Source organism: Cenococcum geophilum (genome assembly GCF_001692895.1).
Source record: "Cenococcum geophilum 1.58 unplaced genomic scaffold K441scaffold_28, whole genome shotgun sequence".
Lineage (NCBI taxonomy): Eukaryota > Fungi > Ascomycota > Dothideomycetes > Gloniales > Gloniaceae > Cenococcum > Cenococcum geophilum.
The window spans coordinates 577860-600996 of NW_027137586.1; the positions used below are offsets into that span (position 1 = coordinate 577860).

Below are 23137 nucleotides of genomic sequence, written 5' to 3' on the forward strand. Positions count from 1 at the left end.
GATAGATCGCGGATGTTTTTCAGTACTCTAATCTTAGAAACGCTTGTACGGCCAATAACCAGGAGCCCGACCTAGGTGCAGGCCTTAGTGGTATTTGAAAAGTCTGTAAGCAATGGCTATAAAAGTTCCAAGAGTTCCAAGAGCCGCTCATTTGGAGAGCCGGAAATCACTGACTAACTACTCATAGGGAAGAGCTACAATCTGCATTCAAATCGACCCAATACCCTTGCTGCCAACACGAAACCTGTTCCATATGATATCCGACTTTTATATTATCGTAGGCACGGTGGAGTCAGCTTGGACACCATTTGCTGAGTTGTATGGTTCTAAAAGAGTTGATGCCGCAGTCACAGGAGTGGCCTATAACAGGTAACGCTCACCAGCGGGGCTTCTGCAGAAAACTTGGGGATCCGAACGCCACCATGGAAATTGTAGGCAGGCAGCCTCCTGACGAATAGGAAGGACTCGGTCAAGAAATAGAAGTGACGTCCCTTTCCACACGTAATGCTTAGATTGATGGTATAACTCAATCTTTATCTATATTTAGTCATAGAAAGAAATGGTGCTTGCTCAATAAAGTGCAAGTTTTTAAAGTTACACGCGTTAATACTGCTGAAGCTGGACCTAGCTTTCTCATCAACATTACCTAGATGTATTATATAGAATCTGGACTGTCGTTCGCAACAGAATTAGAATCTAACATTCTGCGGGTCAGAAAGCTGGGCGGTGCCTGTGTCTCGGTGTCAGCCTCACAGCAGAGCACCGTTGCGAGAATGTTCCGAGTGTGGTGCTTCACTGCCTCACACAGGGCGCCTTGGGTGTCTCGGTGAACCTCAAATGACGGACGTAATGAACCCGTAGCCGTAGAATTACGAAGCCAAGTGAAGAAGAGGTTCGCACTCCTTGTAAATCGAAGACGTTGAAGGTATGAGCATGATCTAATGCTGCATTAATTTATGACGAGCTCCGAGAGTTCGAAGACCAGATGAATATGCCGAGGGTGTACTTGAACCGTTCTCTGTTGAGCGGAACGATCCCTGAATCTCTGCTATGCCGTTTGTGAAACTAGTACCTTTCTAATTTGGGAGTCGCGACCGACCGTGGAGGATGCCGGGCGGGCGTTGTGCCGATCGTAGTGCAGGTCGCGGGTTTTAGCGTTTGGCTGACGGTTCGTAACAATATCTTTTGTCTCCGTCTCGTCTCCATCCCGCTGGATAGATCTATGCCAGGGAATTTTGCCGAACCCAAGATACTATCAACGTTTTAATGACCATCGCACAGATCATTTCTTTCGAAGGAAATGATAGCTCTGGCAACTTGTTTCGGGTCGCTCATGAACCGGGGAAAGCCACAATACGACGAGCCGGGACAGTGGATAGCGGAGCTTTTCTTTTAACTGCGGGCTAGGCTCCTTTCTGCGCTGCTGTTGGGCAGTTGTCTTGGCCATGCGCTTAGCCTTCCCGCTCCGCTAATCAGGGCTGGGAATTGTTGCTGATGCTATGGCCGAATACGGTATTTGACATGGTGTTCCGGCTCCCCAAGAGCAGCTCCGGCGGGCTGAGATGATGGCTCTGTGAACGCGCCGGCCAGTGATCTGGCTTAGAGCTTGCCTGGGTTCAGCTTGGTAACCTGGAACAGGCGCAGTTTTCGAAGAGTATGGGTAGGTACATAGTAGATCCACTCGTCGCGCCATCCTAAATCTCGCTGCCGACCTCCCATTCCTCACCTTCTGGCCTCGTTTATACTAACAACATAGGAATATCTAGTGAAATTCCTTACTCACGCTAGTCTACAACCTTTCTTGCTCTTTGATTAATCCCTTTTCTTTTTCTTTTTTTTAATTCTTAGATTGTCGGTCTCTCTGATCGCCATGGACGCACAAACGACGGATTCGAGAGATGCAGCATCTGAAAAGAAGAGCTCGATCTACAAAGCCCGACACATATCTCTCCAATCTAGAGTTGAGTCAATTGCAGCGGAGAGCATGTACGATTACAATGGCTCCATACCAGACCTCCCGGCCACGTACAAGCAACACAAGTCAACCAGCTACATTCTCGACCCAAGCTACCAGCGAAGTTTTGAGCCGTATGAGCCATATGACTCCGAGCGAATGGATATACCGCCATCACCTACCGGGCATGAGCTACCATCCAAGTTAATTGAGATGAGCACGATGCGGGAAATATTATTTGTCGCCGTGTGCGCCGTTTCGCATCTCATGACCCAAGCCGCCTTAGGGCAAGCACTTGCCCCTATCGACATTATCGCGGAAGACTTCCATACTACAAATCCGGGCGAGATGTCATGGTTTATTGCTGGCTACAGCCTCACAGTCGGTACCTTCATTCTGATTTCCGGTCGGCTTGGGGACATTCTCGGCCACAAACGCGTTTTTGAATTTGGCTATGCGTGGTTGGGTGTATGGAGTTGCTTCGCTGGCTTTAGCGTGTATCCAAAACGCCAGATTTTCTTCGACTTTTGCCGTGCCATGCAGGGAATTGGCCCTGCTCTTCTTCTTCCAAACGCACTTGCTCTCTTCGGTCGCGCGTATCCACCTGGAATGAGAAAGAATATCGTTTTCAGCCTTTTTGGTGCGTGTGCTCCAGCAGGCTTCGTCATTGGTGCCGCATTCGGAAGTCTATTTGCCCAACTCGCGTGGTGGCCATGGGCATTCTGGTCCTTTGGAATCGCCTCTCTTGGGCTTTCGGTGCTCAGCGTCTTCGTCATTCCAAAAGGTCTCTCTGATCGTCCGAGCCATAGACCAGGCTTTGACTGGACTGGGTCCGGTCTTGGCGTTGCGGGGCTTGTACTTGTGAATGTGGCCTTCAACAATGGGCCTCTTTACGGCTGGAAAACCCCGCACGTATATTTCGTGCTCATAATTGGACTTTTATGTCTAGCCGCCTTTGGTTGGGTTGAGATGCGGGCAGTTAATCCAATTCTCCCGATGCATGCATTGAATAGCACTGTCGGATTTGTGCTAGCTTGTGTGGGTGTTGGCTGGGGCAGTTTCGGTATCTGGGTCTTCTACAGCTGGCGGTTCCTCGAGAGAATCCGTGGCGATACTCCTCTCTCGGCGTCCGCACAGTTTAGTCCTGCGGTCATATGCGGACTGATTGCCGCCGGACTAACTGGTTTCATGCTTACCCATACGCCAGTCAGCTTTGTGATGATGATCTCAATGGTAGCATTCTGTGTTGGGATTATAATTGCTGCGACACAGCCAGCCCACCAGATTTACTGGGCGCAGATGTTCGTCAGTGTGGTCATCATGCCATTTGGCATGGACATGTCCTTCCCTGCAGCGACGCTTATCCTTTCCAACCACATGCCCCGAGAGCATCAAGGTCTTGCAGCTTCGCTCGTCAACACTGTGGTCAATTATTCGATTTCCATTGCCCTTGGTGTCGCTGGCACAGTTGAGGTCTCCGTCATGAAAGATCCGACCGATGAGCTCTGGGGCTTTCGATGCGCATTTTACACTGCTATTGGCTTGAGCGCTACTGGAGTCATCCTGGGTGCAATGTTCTTCATTAAGAGTATGGTCAGGGAAGGATGGAAGATTATGGACCACTGACGAAACTCAACTGGAATGAATAAATGATTAGAACAGTAAAGTGTATCTTGGTGGAAACCGATTTGATCGAAGAGGTGTTTTGGTTGCTTTCTAGATCTGGATATGATATCCTCATGTGACGGCGTTCTTGGGCAGGAGTTTTTTCGTGTGAGCCTTGTATTGCAATTTATAGCGAAACCTGAGCGCTCGTATATAATGTTATTGTTTATTATTGTCCCGTCTCGTGTCCATATGTTCATCAGACTCGATGCTGAATTTACTTCGACACGGTTGCCGCATGGGTCATTCCGCAGTAATAATGATTACGATTCACATCTCCGTGGCTGAAAATGTGCCTCAAGTTGATTTGCAGGTATAGCATCGTGTAAAAGAATCTACACAGTCCTATACGCCTGGCAATTGAAGAAAGAGGGGGGCGTAAGATGTCGCTGATGCTTTTACAAGTAGCGGCATTCACAGTAATAGAGCCCGCTATACTCGGTGAGGTTATTATTACCTCCATGCGAAATATAAAGCTCGGCCTTCGCGATAAACGTTTGTGTATACGACTTTTCTCGCTTTTGATTTTTAGATTTGGGCTCATAACTATTCTTTAGGAATCGTCTTTATGATATCACCAATTCCCAGCTTCGCGTTATACACGACCACTCGTTTCCGAGTGTAAAATTAAATCGGTCACATTTATCTTCAATCTGTTAGCGAGTCCACTTACACTTTTGAAGTAACATTTTCAACTGTGTTAGCTTCATGGATGAGACTATAAGCAGTGTGTTACGGTCAGTATGAATTCCATGGTCACTACGAACAGCGCCCCCGACGAGCCTCTTTCCACGAAAAGCAAGGTTCTTGAAACCGCGGCTTCTATGGCCTAAGTAATTCTACAAAAATACTATTTCCTCTTTCGTGCCTCCTCGCAAGAAGCAGAATTTCACGCCGGTAAAGCAAATATGCGCTCATCTTAACGCTTTTCACGCCTACGCTAACGAGCCCGGCCGCTGTGTTGAAGCTAACCACTATTGCAGTCACCTGAATGAAGATATCACCCTGCTTCAAATGATCTAGCGCATGCATATTCCTTATATCCATTCTTCGACCCCTAGGTTTAGACGCTGATGATTCTAGACGTCCGCCAATGTATTCTCTACGATTCCCCTACTCAACCTACCCGGTTTATAGTAAGTTCATCGATGTTTTTGGCGCTGAAGGCTTACTTGAAATAAAAAAAAAAGGTGTAGAATACATGATAACCCCACGCCTTTACCCACCCTCGACCATGAAGAGCGCAAGCCCTGGCACGGCCACGTTTTCGAGGTCAAATCTGGTATGCTGATGTTGCCCCAACCGCAGCTTGTCCCAACTAGGGCCTAGGGAACTGCTGAGACGAAGGAGATCGAGGATGTAGTGGAGCTATATGGAAAGGTATCATCTATGGCAGGTAGATGGTGGTGAGAAGCTACCATTGGGTAAGCCTAAGTTGATGACGAGCTTGACGATAGCAAATCAGTTTGAGTTTGAGAAGGTAGTTGGGGAGCGGGATGCTAGCTTCGAGACTGACTGGAAGAGGAAGAGGGGGCTGAGAGAGGGGATTAGAGAGCCGTCGGTACATCCAGGTGAGTGTTTACAGCAATTTTTAGGCAACAAAAAGCTAACTGACGACGTAGATGCGGACTATATATGGAAAAACTGAGCAAAAGAAGGAGCGAATATTGGAAGGCCAAATTGCAGTGAGCCGGGTATTGAAATGTACAGTATGTTAGCTACGATTACGAGGGAAACGGAGTAGAAGAGGATTTACTAGGCAGGTGCGTTAGAATATGAGGAGCAGCTTGTTGGTACATTACATTCTCCGCTCATACTCAATTTTGTAATGTAGTCTCTTTTAGATAGCAAAGAATAGTTTGCAATGCACCCTTGGGTCTTGCTACGCATCCTCTACCTCTTGGATCCCGATCCCGTCCTTCCTCCTAGTCCTCCCCATCAGTTTGCCTAAGATGTCTTTCTCTTCAGTTTCTGATGCAGTAGTGTCTGTGCTATCGTCATAATGGCCCCGGCTACCGCTATCTCGTGAATTCGAACTTGTCTCCTCCAATACGCCCAAGCCAAGATCCTGTTATTTTCGCATGTTAGTGCTGTGTCTCAAGTTCGAGTAAAACGTCGAGAATGGGTTTTCGAATGCCTCACCATTTCGATATACTCCTTTCCTGCCTCTTCATCTACAACCTCCAAATTCCTCTCCTTCAACATTCCCGCTGCACGATATGCCTCTAGCTCCCGATTCGCAGCCGCCAATTGTGGCAGGAACCTTTTCAATCGTGCGCCTAAATCTACTTCCTGCCCCACTACTTCTACGGCTTTTATCGTGGGCTTCTTAGCCTTCTTTGGTAGTGGTAAAGTCACTATTTCCACCTCCGCCTCACTCATACTTTCATCTTCGCTCCCATCTTCACCATTCATGCTCTCATTTTCGCTGTCACTCCCAGAGCTTGTGTCGTCAGAAGACTCAGAGATGGCACTACTTGACGTGGAGTCAAGATCGCTATTTGCAGTCTCATTGCCAGAGGAGTGTTCAGTGGAGAAAAGAGCCGAGTCTTCAGACGCAGAACAGGAATTTGGTGCACTGCTATCAGATGGCTCGAGAGCCGATGGTGAGAGTTCGCGGCGTACGGAGCGGATATGGATGCTGGATGTTGAAGCCTCGCTGTGACTTCGTTTCTTGGGATTTGGAAGCGACATTACGTGGTAAAAAAAAATACTGAAAGGAATATTTGTTTGTATTATTCAACCTTTTGGAGATTGGTGACAGAAGCGGATCTGAGGCAGGGTTAGTTTCGTAGAATTAGAAAGAAAGGTTGTGATGAAATCTCCGAGTCGAAAGTCCAACCGCGCCACAGTAGCGCCATGAGTGCCTGCATGAAACGCAAACCAGCGCTTGGAAGTCGCGTGTCGGGGCATAAAGGCGAGATGATGCGCATCACTCTAAGCCGCACCCTCCCATATTACTGTTTCTCGTTCTTCCAAAAACGCCCCCCGTTGTCTTCTTGCATTATCCTTTCAACTTCGTGAGTTTACTTTTGTTCTTTTGCCTTGGAAGTGACTTTGCGCTCACCTTCGCTGATCGCAAGGCTGTGATTAAGTAGGCATTCTCATCCCCTTTTCAAAGCTCCGTTATATCCTTGTCCTACTCTTTTGCGCTTTAGATAGTAGTTAAGCTAGATATCTCTCAAGTGCGCACATTCTCCATTCCCATGAACTCCGCACAGTTGAAAGTCCCATTCCTAGATCATCTAGCGACATGGTGCTGTCTTGCACCTTCAAATAACTCTCTCTATATTGATTGTCTGAACCATTAGAAAATGCTCCAGAGCCCGGATATTGTCAGGTTTCTTCAGTGGAACTTTCGGTGTCATGATTCACTCAGTTCACCTCGCGTCTTCACTCACGTCGTTGCTCCCACCTCAATTGTCCTATTGCCTAGGGTCATATTGCCTAGTGTAAACTGCGTATTTGAACTGTATCTTCCTCGTCCGCTCAACTTCTGACTTCCAAACCCCGATACAAATACGAACTGTCTTTGTTCTGTCTCTATGTCAAAGTTTTCTACTTTCTAGGCGTTGATCCAATCTAATCATGAACTCAGAACTCAGCCTCCCAGAACCTAACATACCTGAGCTCCCCGTTACAGAATTTTGCCTCTCTGAGCCACCAGTCTTCATTCCTCACACTCCCTACACTGACGCTACCCGTGAGCACAACCTCCGCTCTATTGTTCAGTCCTTCATCCTATTCACAGCAACACAAGACATGGCGTCTCGTATTCCAAAACTCAACACATCTAACCTTCCTGCACTCTCCGAAGAAGCCGCCTCTGTAACTGCTTCGCCCGCCCGCGGCAAGGAAATGCGCGCCAATCTACTCCAAAAGCTACGTCCACCGCCACTCGTTCACGCTTGGGATTTCTGGCATGACCGTCAGGACCGCAACAAGAAAGGCTCTCGCTCCTCTTCTCCTCCCGAAGAGTCTAGCTACGAAGACCGCCTTGTTAAGATGACTGAGATCACCGACGTTCGCGAATTCTGGGAGATGTTCAATAACTTCGATGTCACATCTTTGCCTTTGCGAGATAGCATACACCTGTTCCACAAAGGTGTGAAGCCTGTGTGGGAGGATCCACGGAACATGAAGGGCGGATGCTGGACATTCCGCGTACCGAAGGAGAAGGCGAAGGACTTCTGGAAGGAAGTCTGCATGATGGCCATAGGGGAAAAGTTGCAGGAGGCTGTTGCTAGTAAGCGGATTAGTGAGTTTACCTGTCTATTAAAGTCATGTCTTTCTTTCCTCCACCCTTCGCACGCATTTGCTCCGCGCCAATAAAATCCACCAATCACTATTAAAAATTACAGACCTAGCATAGGATAATACTAATATCACAAGTAGCTTTTATCGACGATATATGCGGAATCTCTCTGTCCGTCCGCTTTACCTCCACTCTGATAACTATTTGGAACCGGGATGCAGACCACTCTTCTGGCGTCCAAAAGATCCTTGAGGTTGTGCTTAATAACTTACCTCCGGAATTACAACTAAAGAATGATTCAGCGTACTACTACAAGAAGCACTCGGAGCATGCCGGCTTCAAGGCGCCTACAACGGAAGCGCAGACGGTGCATATTGCCGCAGCAGACGCACAGTAGACAGATACATCTGGCAATGGGCTGGGCGGTGATTGCTATCATGTGGGACTACGACCTTTGTGCCTGCATACAATGGCATTGGATGGTTAGATGAGGACTTCTGGTGATTTTGGTTGATTGGATCTTCCTTTTTTTACATGGGGTATGATGGGGGAGTTAACTTGCGTTTAACTCTTTCATCATGGCGTGTGCAGTGCTATTAAATAATGAGTGGATAGAATCACATATCGCACCATACACCGCCTCTTTCATCTCACTGTAAGAGCGTGCCAATCTTATTGATCAAATATTGTAAATCTATGCCTTTTAAATCAACACGCACAGCCTCTTTGACGTGTTCCTACCTTTAATTACAGTTCTGTCCAGAAAGGGTACAAATCCACATCGTTTGATCAACACGATCAACGTGCACTTACAAGGAGATGCAAAGAAACGTTGCTGTAACGATTTTCATTCGGATCTGGATAATGGAGATTGCAGAATGAATAAATCGATTGATATCCAAGAACGGTAGTTCGCAGCCATGATGCGGCCCTAAATTCGAGTGCGGCTATCCTGTCCGTAAACGCCAGTGAATGTTCCCGCACACTATTTTAAGTTCCGCTTGTCGGTCTGCCTAAGATGGTTTGACCATCGCTTGTAGAGCAAATTTCTCTCTAAACAACCTCATCCTGCGGATCGCTCTATCTTAAATTACCATTCTGTTAAATTAGGAGTCGAGCGTGACGCTCCAAACCGAGCCACGCTATCCGAACACCCCTGCCCTCCTCATTACTTCCTCAAACTCCTCCAATCCCACTGTCCCCGTATTTCCTGTTCCTTCAATGCCCCCATTGGCTTCTAAAATCATGTCACGCAACACATTGTCTGGCACTTCCTCTCTTAACTCCTTTGCTACCCTTCGAAGATGCGATAAAGTGATTGGTCCAGGGCCGCCATGAGTGAATAGTGTATATGCAGCGCGAACCTCTGTGTCATGGGTATATGTAGTGCGAGGAGAGACGTCATCGTCGGATTCTGATTCTGATTTGGAATGAATGGCGAGCGCGGAGTAGGAGAGGAAAGGAGCCAGAGGAACGAAGCCGCTGGAGAGCGGATCAATTGTAGAAAGAATAGAGGGAAGGGATGAGGGGGCTGGTGGGAGGTCGAGTGCTCTATGAAAACGAGGGAGTGTTAGTATCACTATCTAGTCAATTCTCTCATGTCAACTATCGACTTATATTCTTGATAAATTGAAAGCCGTGTACATTAGGCATCGCCGTACATCTTCTACTTTTAATACTCCTTCTTTTGCATCCGGATAATCTGGGTGCTGTACCGCAAACAGGCCGAATGCTTCCCGGATATTGGCTTCTTGGTCTGCAGTGATGTTGTTTTCTTTAGCAAGCTTGGAAGGGCGTTTAGCGGGGCGAACTGAGCTGGAGGCGACTGCGCGGCGTTTAGGAGGCTGTTGTCAGCATCCTTGTTAGTTAAGAAACTGAGAAGGGAGTGAAGTACACCATGTACCATTTTGAATATTACAAGATGCAGTATATGGGAACACCATAGGTTTCAGTGCAAAAGTAGGTAAATCAGTGGATCAAATGATACTAATATTGCCAAGACTAACTTGCCGAGAGAGGGAAGGCGTGTAAGTGCATTTCTCGCCAATTCCGATGCTTTGTATTTCAACAGATTTTCTCCCACCCCTGGTTCTCTTCACACCCACTACTTCCCTTTTTCTATTACGCATAACCTCTTGTTCTTCTCTTTTCAATGCAATACCACGCCACCGTCTTGCTCGCATTCCTTCCTACTACCTCCAATAACCTCAATGACAAATCAACTTGTCCCTTAATCAGGAGTCTGGAGCTACACGAAGGCCACTCCTGATAGAGAAGTCTTCTCGGACAATCTCAGCGGCGAGAACCTGACGCGACGTCAGCGCCATGTCCAGTACCCGAGCCCCAGAGTCTAAATGTATAGCAAAAGCCCAAGCATGGCACAAACTCAACCACGCACTCAAATTTACTGGTTCAGTTACCGTGACTTAGGATCTCGGGAGAAAGTGTAATCGCTCAACACTAGAGATGACTTTCAGGGCACTTCCGGATGTACAACACTGCAGAGATGAAGAAATTAATATCAAGGACCTCAGAAGTTGGACAGACTTTTGCGGCACATTTTATTATGATGCACATTTGACATATATTTCGCGTAGCGAATATGCCAAAGAGGTCCAACCGAGGAGGCTATGATTGAGTAAAGGGTAATCTCTTGCATTCCGGATGTTTTCTGCCGAAGGGGTCACTGCCAGAGATCCACCACGGAATACCTTGGTTTCTGCTTGCCATGAGCACGGACTCTTACATAAGTTCACCTGCAAACTTCTGCAGACCTAAACACCATATAGTCAAGCCTTTAAAGATATGGGTATATTTTCCTTATCCGCTTCTAATTAAGCTAGAGCCCGCCATCTACATCCCAAGATGAGCGAGTGTGGACAGAGAAGCAAAATCAAAACCTACTCCATTCTTTACCTCATATTTAGATGGGGTACCTCTAGCACTCAACGCCGGGCATCGCTAGTCGAGCTGGGCCTAGTGCTAGAGGATACATTCCATAATGCTGCGGAGTGTCATTCTGAAACACAGCTTGCTTTTAGAGAGCCCAAGAAGAACGCCATCTTCATTATAGGCCTATGATAGCCATTACTAATGAATAGAATTAGATATATCACTCATTATATCACTTCAATTAACGGCGCAAACGTGAGCTTGGCTGAAGTACTCGTTTAGTTTAAGTGTCTTGGTAATCGTGCTACACTATAAAATCTACAAATCTCGGCACAGTCTGAGAGATGCGCGTGGTATTTCCAAAATAGAGTGAATCCGAACGCCGACCCAATGCAATTCGAATCTGCAACTCTAAGATGCCCACACTACTTTGTAACCTCCTTGACTTTGCATTTCCAACCGGATTCCTTATTGAGTAACGGCAAGCTGTAGAAGCATTAGTTCTCGAGCAACTGTAGTGGAAGCCTGCAGTATGAGAGCTTACCTAGCACCTAGACACCACCCTAACTCATTCCCTTTAATCTTCTTCGCAATTTTCACCTCGCGATCAATTGGCATCTCGTAGCCTGTATGCAACAATGCGAGCATAAAATTCAGATCAAGACAATGCTCAGGCCGATCTCTCAACTCATCGAGGGCACCTTCGATGCTGTGGAACACGTCCCACATCTCTTCTCCATGGCAGACGCGGTTTGTCAGTTCTTTCAATTCATTGAGTGTAAAGGACTCGGGCATGCCGAGAGGCTGTGTACGGTCATAGAAGTAGGAAAAGAGATATACGTCCTCTCGAGAAAAGGTTTTCTCTAGGGAGGGTTGATGTACGCCTTTGAATGCGCAAGGATTTAGTTCACATTTCGCGTCCTTCTGTAGTGTTTTTTCAGCCAGAGCACGGCATTGGGCAGGCGAGCCGTTCCGGGGCCCCGTCATATTGACCGTAATAGACTTGCCGAGAGGGTGTGAATCGCCAAGGTGGACTTCAACTTCTTTGCGCATCCCTGGGGCGATGCAAGGGTTGAGGACGTCCTGAGAGAGCCATGCTTTACTAGAGACACCGGTGGTCTTGTTCTCTTCATAGGTAGCGTTGATAACGACAACATGCAGGTTGTTGCGGGCTTCCATGAGGCCATAACCTAGGTATGAGTGTTGATAAAGGGTAAAATCGCGTCCGCCAAAGCTCAACCCATATTTATGATCACCGTCAGCGAGTTTGGCGGGCATCCCGCCATCTGCACTGTCCTTGAATGTAGGCTGGAAAACAATTTGCGTGGACCCACCACCAAGATCCAAGACTGCGGCTGTTGGGGTTTTGTCTGGTCCACCAATCTTCCCGAGAAGGTAATTTGCGGTGATCCACGCATACACACCCTCATCTTTACCATCCATGACCTCAACACCTCCACTCGCTTCAGAGACCACGGGGAAGGGATACTTGGTTTCTAGGCGATGTCGCACGGCTTTCAGGATGTTGTCGCTAAGCTCAGGTCCAAGTTTTCGGAGACCTGCTGTAGCTTTCACGGCAACTGGAGTACAGGCCTTGAGTTCATCGGGAACTTTTTCCATGGCCTCTTCCATGAGAGGATCCAAGCTCTTAGCTGCACCTTCGGCATCTTCTTTGTATGAACTGAGACCGGAACCGCCTTCCTTCTTTTCCGTTTGTTTGAAAACTTCATCTTCTAGCTCTGGCGTAGGACCACAATTATTGAACCGGTAGACATGGATACGAGAGCCGGTGCTCCCTGCATCGATCATGATAGCATATTGAGTTAAGGGTTTGTTGGAAGAAAATGATTTGGTACAACTCGTGGTGCTAACAGAAGGGTCGGAGGCCACATCACCGCTTGGGAAAGGACCTTGATCTGGTGACAGGGCAATTAGTATACAGGAACGGGACAGCCAGCAGGAAAGCATGATGTGATTTGCATACCTCCACCAAGTCGCTCTTTAGGCGCGAGGAAGAAGAAAATCAAGCATATGAAGGCGATAATCCCTCCAGCTTTGAGGTACCGCATCCTCTGCCCCTGATTCATGCCTGCTACTTTGATATCGTTCATGAAGCTAGCCGATCCGCTTGATTTGTGCCCGGAATGTCGATCGAGTTTCTCGAAGAGGTCTTTCGCGTTGTTACGGGGCAATGACACTGATGTTCTTCGCCGTGGACCAGAGGTGAAGCTAAAGTATGACCAAATTCCTGGACGTCGTCGGACGTCGACACCGCTGGACATATGGTGGAATTTAGGTCGATCTGCTCATGGATTAAACGCGTGAATGATGGAGGGAGCTACTCTGCTGTCAACAACGGCCGTAGGACTGGAAAGAATGCGTGCAAATCTTACGCAGAATTGGTTGGAAATAGTGAGTGGGTATTGGATTGTGTAGGATATTGGAAGATTCCTGCTGTTGAGTCTCCACGGCGAAAACTGTTCTTTTCTTGGATAGCCTCTGCTACAACCGGCAAAGCTCCCGCAGAGCCTCCGATCAGCCCCTTCCATCGCTACCAACCCCAACATTTTCGCGTCTTCTTTATTAGACCCTTTTTTTTTGAAGAAATCAGGATCGTTGAACCACCTGCCGCATTAAGGTAGTATATAAAGCTCCTCTACTATTATACTATATTTAACTCGTTCAATATTAAGCCTCTTATCGCGCCTTTTAAATTTAGGGCACTCCTAATCACACACCCCCTAATTACTACATACAGTCTGTACGAGCTTCGGTTTCTCCCCCCCGTGTGCGTGCAACACACACAGCAATTTCGCTTCGTACACACTAGAGAATTTCAAGTTTAACTCTTGTAATTAAGCTTAAAAAATTAAAGGTTCTTGCGGGTGCACAGCTCTTTTGGCAAGCGCACAGTATCTACGCTAGATGGTGCACTTGCTAGTAATTACCGAAATTACTGTGTGTGTTGCGCGCACACGGGGGGGAGAAACCGAAGCTCGTACAGACCCCCAATTACTACGCATACACCCCTAATTACTACGCGCACACCCCTTACCCAAACAAGCTTAGATCCTTCCACTTTGAGCCAGAATATTACGTGTGTTTGACTTGTTTACACCCAGATCACGAGAATAACACCACGTGCCCATACCAAGAGCCTGCAATTGTAGAGCGTTGTCACGGTCGCCCGGTTGGCTTTACGGCTGGCTTTACAGCTGGCTTTATGACTGGCTTTACGACTGGCTTTACGGCTGGCTCTACAAATCGCATTGATAACTCTACTCAGCGGAGCTCTCAGTATTCAAGCGAAGTACTGGCTGCACTGCCTGAGGGCAGACGCGGGCGCGGATGCGAGCGCGGGCGCGGGAGCAGGTATTCCCATAGAGGCAATCTACAGACGTTAAATACAGGCAGAAGCACCTAATCTGGTTCTTACAGCGCCTCGCAGAGCACTCCGCAGTCCTACCAGTTATTAGGTATGGGCGCATGTTGTTTTGCGATTTGGGTGTAAGCAAGTCAAACACGTAATATTCTAACTTAAGGTGGAAGGATTTAAGCTTATTTAGGTAGGGGTGTATGTGTTATTAGGAGTGCCCTATTTTAAAGAGCTTTATAATTCGTAGTAAATATATAGGCGTTAGCAAGCCTTACGCTACTATACCACCTTATAATTCGTCTAATCTTTGAAAGATATTTTCTAAAATAAAGTAAATTATTCCAGGATTAAGACGATAAAGTCGATACACGAATGGTTCCTTTTTAAAGACGATTTGTTCCGGTATGAAGCAAGAATGTTCCGGAACAGATTACAAATAACGTGCCGATCTCGCCTCTTCGGTCAGCCTTGTCCGCCTGCATCATTCATTGCACGGACGAGACGGCGGCTGAGAAACGCGTCCATGTTGGTACCTTCGTAATCGCCTTGTCTACTTTATAAGCCCCGTCCAGCATGCTATAACGCAAGGCATTTACATATTTGCACTGAAAGAAGTATGGAAGTACAGCTCTACGTGTACGATCTCTCCAAGGTACCTTTCAACATTATCAACAACACTTTCTCGTTTGTTAAACTAAAGTACTCTTAGGGCCTAGCTCGGCAGGTAGGCTTTTTGGCACTATCTATATTATGTGTGACTGACAGTATTTTGGCAGCTGTCGACCCAGTTCCTCGGGACACACTTAGGTGCGTCTCTAATATTTCGAATGTCTAAACTTTGGTGCTGATTATATTGCCAGACGCTGTATATCATACCTCCCTCGTCTTCGGTGGAATAGAATACTTTTTTGGGCAGGGTGTACAGACATGCTACCCCGGAACGACACATCATGGAGCTCCAATGGAGATCATACCCATGGGAGAGACATCTTTACCAATAGAAATTATACTAGAGTATCTGGATTCGTTGAAACAGATATATACGCCCGAAGTTAGTATATAAAAACCTCCATGAAGAGAGTTGTTTCTAAATCTACTTGTCATAGTCATACGATTTGTTCTTACACAACTGCAACAACTTGTAGGCACCCGAGTTTGATATCCTTTAGCTACTCTCTAACAGTATAATAGCTCGAACGACTTTGCTATGTTCCTTGTTAGCAAAGGGATACCTGAGCACATTACATCTCTTCCCCAGACCGTTCTCAATACTCCATTTGGCCAGATGCTTAGGCCCCAGATAGACAATGCTATGCGATCAATTACCCAAGCCCCGGTTGCCCAACAGCAGGTCCCTTTAGTACCCGCGTCCGCATCAAACACGACTACAAATGGGATTTCTTATGGGCCTTCATCTGTCTTCGAAGGCAGAGTACGCAATGTCACGTCGCTCTATGATATGGAGAAACTGCTGAATTCGGCGATTGATTCTTGCGCCGTAATATTTTTCACCAGTTCAACTTGCGCACCTTGTAAGCTAGTCTATCCAACCTACGATGATCTTGCCGCCGAATTTGGTACCAAAGCTATGTTTATAAAGGTGGATATCAACACTACATACGACGTAGCTACGAAATATAACGTTCGCGCTACACCAACTTTCCTGACCTATCTCAAAGGTTCGAAACAAGATGAATGGAATGGAGCAGATGAGCGTCAACTCCGCAGCAACGTCAATCTCCTTCTCAATGCTGCGTTCCCTGCACACCCGCATCTCTCACGCAACTTACCCAATCTCCTTCATACCAACCTACGTCCAGTCATATACTCTAAGTTACCTCCGCTCGACAAGTTAATCGCCAAGATGGGTGATGCGGGTCACGACCCCGCTGTCATTTCAATGGTGTCCTTTATACGGGCCCTGGATGGCTCCGGTGCCATTGAAGCACCTCTCCCATCCCTCCCTGCCTTTGCGCAATTCATGCAATCCTCGAGCACCATTCTCCCCATTGGGTTTCTCTTCACAGCTCTCGACCTCCTCAGAAGAGCACTCGCCGACCCCCGCGTCGCTGGATTCTTTGCCGAAGAACACACCACAAGCGCTCAGACAATTAAACATATCCTCGCGCACGTAAGCTCTCTTGGCGCCGATGCGCCGTATAACCTGCGACTCACGACTCTGCATCTTGCATGTAACCTCTTTAGTTCGCCGCTCTTTACACCACATCTTCTATCACCTCCTCTATCCACTGTGCTAGTATCCCTGTTAACTACTGCTCTCCTGGACGAAAAGCACATTGCGCTCCGCGCCTCTGCGACAACACTAGGTCTAAATCTGGTTGGAGCAAATCACAAGCTCCGCATGCGTGCCCACGAACGCCACACCACCTCTTCCTCCAACGTCTCTGAAATTCCCGAATCTGAACAAGTTGAACTCTTGGCTAGCTTTCTTGAAATGCTCAGCATTGAAAAAGAGAGTGCTGTGGTTCGAATGTCTGTGATAGCGATTGGTTGGATAACGTATTGTGCACCAAGTGGAGGTGAGGTGAGCGATTTGTGCAAGGCCATGGATGCAGGTAGAACGGTGGCTGGATTAGAGAAGAGTGGAATAATACAAGGGGGGGAAGGGTTTCAGCTGGTAAGGGAGGTTGGAAGTGAGTTACTTGAGAAAGAGTGGTAGTAAAAGTAGTATTTGTGAGGTTCATGGTCTAGTTGCTTAGCTTGAGAGAAGCACAGACTTTTTGAGGCGTTTAGAAGTACATCTATCGGCATTAGATTTCGATTCATTGTTCCGGAATATATTGTACATGGGACAGTATTCTTGTACTCTCCAGACGTAAATCCGAAATACTGATAATTACATGCATCTTACCGTTAATAAAAGCCTCTAAAGTGCTCCAATGATTCATATCCAAGGAGATATATCTGGGTATCCAGGTGTGTCAAGAAAAAAAAAACCTATTCTAAAGCCAGAAGGGCAAAATTATCAGAGCAAAAGTGACCGCGCGAGAGAGATGTTATATGCTGTAGCAGAAAGACATGCTATGAATTAAGGCTGAATATCTCTCAATCGCCATCTCTATAATCCATTTTTGGTTGGCGTTTACGCTTCCCTTTCCCATCCTTACTCACACCACGCCGCTTCCGCGACCGCGAAATAATAGCGCGTTGATGAATCCGCACAATAGCACGATAAATCATGCTCCTCATCAACACTAGTATTGTCACGCACATGACGGGAACGGCGATGGTCCAGAAAAATCCATCACTGTGCTCTTGCACGCCTGTAAATCGGTCGAAGTTCTGACCAAAATATCCAGTGAGGAAAGTTAGGGGTAGGAAGAATATTGTTACAGCTGTCAGCTGTTTCATTGATTCGTTTTGGTACGAGCCCATAATGTTGAAAATCAGATCGATCATGTTGTCTGCCGCACGTCGCATTTGATCGAGCGACTGGGTTATCATGATGCAGTGATCCTCTACATCACCGAGGTAAGTGTGCGCAAGGGGTGAAACAGTAATAGATGAGACAGAAAGGCGGCCGGGTTTACCGCTTAATCCAGGGGTTGCTGAAGATGAATTAGTTGAACGGTGGTGGATAGTATAGGATTAAGGAAAAAGTATTCATGGATTTCCGGGAGCATGAAGACCTACTTAATGGCTCGCTTTTGTGGTCGCGAAGAGCATTAATTAGACTGACGATCGGTTGTATTGTATTTCGTAGAATGGACAGTTCTGAAGTCAAGATATCTTTAGGCCATTAGTACAGTAAAACTAAGGTTCAAAGAGTAAGGCCCGTCTTTTGCAAGGAGTAGTATAGGAGAGCTTTGGCTGGAATGAAAGAAAGGACGTACACAGAGATTTAGAATGGCCGATGCTGGGGTCAGTCAGAACATCTAGTTCAACTTCACCCATTGCATCTTCATACGCAGCCACCACCGGGATAGCCAAGTCAATAATAGCATCAATAAGTGCCTGAACCAGCATACTTGCATCACAACTTCTTCTGAGGATTGTATCGGCGGAATCAAGACGTGTTAAAATCGGATGCTCGATATCTGCGGCGGAGTGTTCGAAGAATGATATGACGGTGTTGTCGCCGGTGATGAACATCGACACCTGCTCAACGCTAACAGCAAGATTTTTCTTAGACAATGCAGAGTTCCGTTCCATGTAGATGGTCCTTTCGATGTTTGGCCCGCCACGATACCGCTGTAACGTACGAACATGTTCTTCAAAATGCGGATTGGACCGCAAGCCGCGAGCAGCCACTGTACCGCCAATACCGTAAAACTTCTCTTGCTCATTCAAATCCCGCTCAACGCCCTTATGACCAGGAGAAGCCTTGAACAAGTCTGATATCCCCTTTAAGAACGTTTTTCTTGAAACTTTGTCGGACTTTTGGAACCTCTTGGTTTGGTCGTCCTCGTCATCAGAATCGCTGTCAGAATCATCCCCACTACGGACGAGCTTCTGCAAAGTCAATAAAACTTTGACATTGATTAGTAATCGTCTTGCTGGTTTATAACGACCCACAACGTGCTAAGATAAAGAAATCGTAGCCTGAGCACATCTGAGTAGCATCAAACTCCGCTAAATACATTGATCGATTACCGTACATAACATGTGTTTTAACAAAGCCTTTCTCAGGAGACGCCAATCAAATTACGAAGTATTTTTTACCCTTGCCTTTAGATCTATAGGTTGCTCAAGCCTCGACGTAGTGACATGTTAAGTTACAAAGGAGATACCATGGTACATACAAACCGAATCCTGCTTTAACACGAAGGGGGGCGGAACAAACGGAGAATGTTAAATCTTACTTACTAAATGCTTGGTCAGGATACCAATCAACCTTCGTTCTGCTCCGTGTATTCATAAGATCTTCAATGGCCAGACGATGAAGGCGTTTATAATTTCCGAGTAGTCTAATGACATCCCAGCTCAGCCCGTTGACATTAATCCATCTACACACCACCCAATCTTCTTTTGGCGCATTCAGAATCTCTTCTAATGTTCCATTGTCGAGCCGGTGTCGTACCATCTGATTATCAGAAAAGTCCACCAAGGTGATGTCGCAGTGCCGATGTAATAATTTGTAGTGAGCTTCTGCATCCTTGGCGGTGTCGACACCTGGTTCAGCGCCGGGCTCTTCCCAATTTGGCCGTGTCGGCGAGTGGTAATTTCGCACCGTGTTAGAGCGGGTGAAGCGTCTCCTCAAGGTGCTGTCGGCCGAAAAGCGCGGAGAGTGGGCGCCGGTATCGACTCCATCAGCCGTCGGCGGCTGCGCACTGTGTCGTCGTCCGCGCTGGCCTTCAATGCTGTCCTCGCCAGTGTAGGATATATGTGCAGTTGCAGCCCTGGGGCGGCTTTGAAAGTCTCGCACTGTTGGGTCTGCCATGTATGTATGTTTAATATAGTTTACAGAGAGCGTAAGTGAAAAGAAACGAAGGCGAAGGCGAGGAATCAGGGATTTGAGTCCATTGATGCGTTTCTGGTGCTACGAGGAGTAATCCAATAAGGCCAGCATTTTCCATCGGTCGGTATGATATCAGAGCCAGAGTCAAGTAGGCCGGCTGGAGGGTTTGACAGCTTTTGTCGCTCAGCTTTCAGCTCCGTGTGCAAGCGAGAGTCGGGGACGTCAGGGTCAAGGGTGGACGTCCTGGGCCAAGTCGAGGGGTTCGTCGAGTCTTGGTCAGCAACAATGGACGAGCAGATGAAGACCATCAGCGAAAAACAAAGAACAGCGCCCTGCAGCAGCCATCTTGCAGCGCTTCTCAAATAACAGTCGTCGCGCTGCCAGTCTTTGAGCCTTCTTTCGCGCTGTTGGTGGAGGCGGGCTGCAGTCGAGTAATTCTTAACGCATGAAATTGGCTGGAAGTGGCTGGCCAATCGTCTCGAGTAGCTCTCGAGGCAACTTGCAAGCCTCTTCTTCTCCACCCAACGCCAACACCCTCCCCGTCTTCGCCCCAAAGGAGCTTCTTTCTATCCACCTCACTGCAGAAAATACCCGATATCCTACACCCCTCAACTGCATCATCTACTGGCCTCACTCTACCCTCACAACCGAGTCCATCTGTGCTCGCGCTTCACTGTCGGCCTGCGCTCCGACGGCGTCCTTCGCCACGCGCACTTTCCCGACCAGGTCCTCTAAGGAGAGCAAACACCATCCCCATCACGAGCTGCATCAAAACCCTCGATTCTCGCGCTCCCCGCTTGAGGGTAGCCCGTTCGCTGCGAACTACCACTTCTACTTCGCCTCTGCTTCGCCTCCGCTCCGCCTCTCTATCATCGTCGAGCAAACCTACCTCGCCAATATTTGCTCATCCGCATAACGTAGGCCTTCGAAACCATAACACGGACCTATTCGATCCAGTGTCTTTGAGAGAAAGGACTGGATCTTTCTCTCCACGCTACAAGCATCTTTGGGTAGATGATACCAACCAAACATTTTAGCCTTCTCTAATCACTTGCGGCGTTAGTCTGAAGCGGTCACCGTACACCATTCCCTTGCAATCCATCGCAGGACTACTGCGGTCCGGAATCAAACATGAGAGAGGTTAATTTCAGCATCCCGAATGCAAACAAGGCATCAGTCGGGATCACGACGGCTCTCTACGACCGTCGGGCCCTGGACTGCACCTCAACTTTGCCTCTCATCAATTCACTTAATCATCTTGCCTACCTCACCACATCGTCAGCTCGAATTCGGGATATTCTAACTGTTGATGGCGGCGTCGAAAGGCTAGTATGCATACTCAAGGAAGGACGGAGTAAAGACATGATGGATATGTGGAAATGGAATCTCGCCTTCCAGTGCGTCTTTAACATTGGAGTTCGGGGATCAGAGAATGTCAGGACAAGAGTTGTAGAGGCGGACATGGTGCCTGTGATCGCTACAATACTCGATAACTACGTCAAAGTCATCGACAAATGCCGAGAAAAGGCAGAAGCCGAGCTCAAGAGGAATTCAGCACGACTTGGCACCTCTGGGAGGCACTATTCAAGAACCGGGGAACATGTTAGCTCCACTCCGGGACATCGATCAGAAAGATCCCGTCGCCAAGCACCTCCTCCCATTGAAATCCCTCAAGCCTTTACACAACCTCCGCTAGAATCACAACCCGGCGATATCACTCCTACTCCTGCGTTCGCTATGAGCTCTCCCCCAGAACGAACATCTTTTTCTCGACCTCACCACCATCATCACCATCATCACCGTAGCCATGAAGGGAGATCTCAACTATTTGGTACAGTGGGTGGAACAACTCGTAATATCAGTCAGCCGCTTGTCACCGCGCTGCCAACCATGGAGACTTCAGATACCTTCGGCATACGGCCTGTGCGGGACGCTGATCGTCTTCCGTCTATGTTACCGGCTTTACAGGGAGAGATCACCTCGCAACCAGAATCTCCTACTACTCCTAGCGCACCACAGGCTAGGCCGAGTAGCCCCAGGGCAGCAGGTCCCGGTCGATCACGAAGGCGACCCTCTATCCGGCATCAGCTCTCCATGTCTGGTGAATCTGACGACGGACAGAATGATGACATGATGGCCGAGGCATCTGCCACCGCCGGTCCCGCGAGTGAGCCTATTGTCGGAATTCAAAACGAAATCAACATGCAGGACATTGTGGATAACGAAGAAATGCTGGATGCAGGCGCAACACCAGTTGGGCTAGCTGCACCAGCATCAGAAGGTCCAGATGCCGAAACCTTTAATATCACCCACCGATCTGCTCTTGATGGCAGCATCATTAATCCAGCCACTACTCAAACAACAGGCGCAATTGGCTTTTCCCCTGTTCAACCTACCATCAATGTTGTTAATGCGAACCCTCCCGCTCCCTGGTACCCCCGGTACGCCCAAGATCGCAATGCCACTGCCGGTGTACTTGCTGCCATGCCCCGAGATGAAGATGTACTCATGTCTCTTCAACTGCTTGCCTACGTCTCGAAATACTGCAACCTTCGATCATATTTCCAAAAGTCCCACCTTGTACCTAAGTTGAAAATTGGATCCGATCTGCAGCTGCTCGATGGTGAAAGTACCAATCCTCCTCCAGTATCTGACGAAGAAGAAGACGAAGAGTATCTTCTTCCTGATGACTTCAATATATTTCCTCTCGTCGAAAAATTCACGGTTCGACATCACTCCCAGGATATGCAGTACTGGGCTGGCGTGGTGATGCGAAACTTATGTCGGAAAGACGATTCGCGGGGTGGTATTAGACAATGTGCATACTATCAGTGCGGCCGTTGGGAGGAGTATACGCGTCAATTCGCCAAATGCCGCAGATGTCGACGTACAAAATACTGTAGTAAGGAATGCCAGAAGAGCGCATGGGTTTACCACCGGCATTGGTGTGTCGCGGCTCAGCAATAAACAAGATTCATTATAATCGCATCATCCTCATCATCCAATACACCATTTATTTATACCGCATACTGCAAGGCGCGGGGCTATGTTTCGAAAACCAGACTTAATGAATCGCGACGACCGAATCCTTCTTTTATGCGAACCGGCTTTCAGTGGAATCTACTTTGGAGTTGGAGCTTCATGCGTTTCGGAGATCAAAACCCGTCTTTCTCGATTGTGCCTTTTCGCGCCTAGGAAGGGTTTTCTGCAATTTGATTTTAGCGTCCAGCATGGCAATCAACTTTGATTTTTCTTTTTTGGTCAAAAGATGATATTCACAGTAGTATTTGGAGCATTCTCAGTTCGAGCTTTTGGAGCACACTGTTGGTCTCGGGGTTTTTCCCTTCTTGCCCAACAGAGCTTACTGGCGCGGCGGCCGTAGGTCAACCACCATGAATATGATGCTTTTTATTATTCAGTAGTTGGGGAACAAAGTCATGGGTTTGGTGTTTGTCCGGGTTCGGCTGTCTATGTAGGATGCGTCAGTACAGGAAATGATTATGCCTAATTCTTTCACTTTGCTACTACTAGTGTTTGGGCCGGTGTGATTGAGACAAACTTAAGGTGAACTCTCCA

At 47.6% G+C, this 23137-nt stretch overlaps 9 protein-coding genes across 9 annotated transcripts; 5 read left to right on the forward strand and 4 right to left on the reverse strand.

The window, feature by feature from the left end:
* Positions 1-1640: 1640 nt before the first annotated feature.
* On the forward strand, positions 1641-3905 carry K441DRAFT_661902 (uncharacterized protein). The gene has a single exon (XM_067648957.1). It carries the CDS (start codon positions 1871-1873, stop codon positions 3578-3580), a length of 1710 nt encoding a protein of 569 aa, XP_067502636.1. The 5' UTR covers positions 1641-1870; the 3' UTR covers positions 3581-3905.
* A 457-nt stretch (positions 3906-4362) lies between these two features.
* Positions 4363-5267, forward strand: K441DRAFT_687914 (uncharacterized protein; the record flags this gene model as incomplete). Its single annotated transcript, XM_067652135.1, has 7 exons — positions 4363-4422; positions 4505-4577; positions 4703-4769; positions 4816-4930; positions 4967-4999; positions 5034-5190; positions 5242-5267. 7 exons carry the CDS (start codon positions 4363-4365, stop codon positions 5265-5267), a joined length of 531 nt encoding a protein of 176 aa, XP_067502637.1.
* Positions 5268-5501: 234 nt separating this feature from the next.
* K441DRAFT_687915 (uncharacterized protein) lies at positions 5502-6313 on the reverse strand (the record flags this gene model as incomplete). Its single annotated transcript, XM_067652136.1, has 2 exons — positions 5502-5687; positions 5762-6313. 2 exons carry the CDS (start codon positions 6311-6313, stop codon positions 5502-5504), a joined length of 738 nt encoding a protein of 245 aa, XP_067502638.1.
* Positions 6314-7380: 1067 nt separating this feature from the next.
* Positions 7381-8597, forward strand: K441DRAFT_661904 (translation initiation factor eIF4e; the record flags this gene model as incomplete). The annotated part of the gene is made up of 2 exons (XM_067648958.1): positions 7381-7877; positions 8015-8597. Coding segments are annotated over 2 exons (754 nt in total), but the record flags the coding sequence as incomplete, so codon positions are not given.
* Positions 8598-9016: 419 nt separating this feature from the next.
* Positions 9017-10201, reverse strand: K441DRAFT_687917 (uncharacterized protein; the record flags this gene model as incomplete). The annotated part of the gene is made up of 3 exons (XM_067652137.1): positions 9017-9425; positions 9519-9718; positions 10199-10201. The coding sequence occupies 3 exons, from the start codon at positions 10199-10201 to the stop codon at positions 9017-9019; spliced, it is 612 nt and encodes a 203-aa protein (XP_067502640.1).
* An 828-nt stretch (positions 10202-11029) lies between these two features.
* K441DRAFT_706289 (guanosine-diphosphatase) lies at positions 11030-13223 on the reverse strand. Its single transcript, XM_067653649.1, has 4 exons — positions 13160-13223; positions 12751-13104; positions 11311-12682; positions 11030-11252 (listed from the first exon to the last, which is right to left on the reverse strand). Exons 2-4 carry the CDS (start codon positions 13046-13048, stop codon positions 11192-11194), a joined length of 1731 nt encoding a protein of 576 aa, XP_067502641.1. The 5' UTR covers positions 13049-13104; positions 13160-13223; the 3' UTR covers positions 11030-11191.
* A 1416-nt stretch (positions 13224-14639) lies between these two features.
* K441DRAFT_661906 (DUF862-domain-containing protein) lies at positions 14640-17026 on the forward strand. Its single transcript, XM_067648959.1, has 6 exons — positions 14640-14794; positions 14852-14866; positions 14919-14949; positions 15003-15193; positions 15249-15283; positions 15334-17026. The coding sequence occupies exons 1-6, from the start codon at positions 14759-14761 to the stop codon at positions 16820-16822; spliced, it is 1797 nt and encodes a 598-aa protein (XP_067502642.1). The 5' UTR covers positions 14640-14758; the 3' UTR covers positions 16823-17026.
* A 245-nt stretch (positions 17027-17271) lies between these two features.
* Positions 17272-19384, reverse strand: K441DRAFT_426863 (uncharacterized protein; the record flags this gene model as incomplete). Its single annotated transcript, XM_067641588.1, has 4 exons — positions 17272-17711; positions 17797-17892; positions 17997-18632; positions 18970-19384. Coding segments are annotated over 4 exons (1587 nt in total), but the record flags the coding sequence as incomplete, so codon positions are not given.
* A 1308-nt stretch (positions 19385-20692) lies between these two features.
* On the forward strand, positions 20693-22528 carry K441DRAFT_566945 (MYND-type zinc finger protein MUB1; the record flags this gene model as incomplete). Its single annotated transcript, XM_067643773.1, has 1 exon — positions 20693-22528. The coding sequence occupies one exon, from the start codon at positions 20693-20695 to the stop codon at positions 22526-22528; it is 1836 nt and encodes a 611-aa protein (XP_067502644.1).
* Between the last annotated feature and the right edge of the window lie 609 nt (positions 22529-23137).

Excerpts from the sequence above, each read along its gene's own strand:
- K441DRAFT_661902 (XM_067648957.1), top strand. The coding sequence starts at position 1,871 with ATGGACGCACAAACGACGGATTCGAGAGATGCAGCATCTGAAAAGAAG.
- K441DRAFT_706289 (XM_067653649.1), bottom strand. The coding sequence starts at position 13,048 with ATGTCCAGCGGTGTCGACGTCCGACGACGTCCAGGAATTTGGTCATAC. Across the intron at positions 12,683-12,750 it reads TAAAGAGCGACTTGGTGGAG|ATCAAGGTCCTTTCCCAAGC; the intron begins GTATGCAAATCA and ends CCCTGTCACCAG. Across the intron at positions 11,253-11,310 it reads GGGTGGTGTCTAGGTGCTAG|CTTGCCGTTACTCAATAAGG; the intron begins GTAAGCTCTCAT and ends ATGCTTCTACAG.
- K441DRAFT_661906 (XM_067648959.1), top strand. The coding sequence starts at position 14,759 with ATGGAAGTACAGCTCTACGTGTACGATCTCTCCAAG. Across the intron at positions 15,194-15,248 it reads AACAGATATATACGCCCGAA|TCATACGATTTGTTCTTACA; the intron begins GTTAGTATATAA and ends TACTTGTCATAG. Across the intron at positions 15,284-15,333 it reads TTACACAACTGCAACAACTT|CTCGAACGACTTTGCTATGT; the intron begins GTAGGCACCCGA and ends ACAGTATAATAG.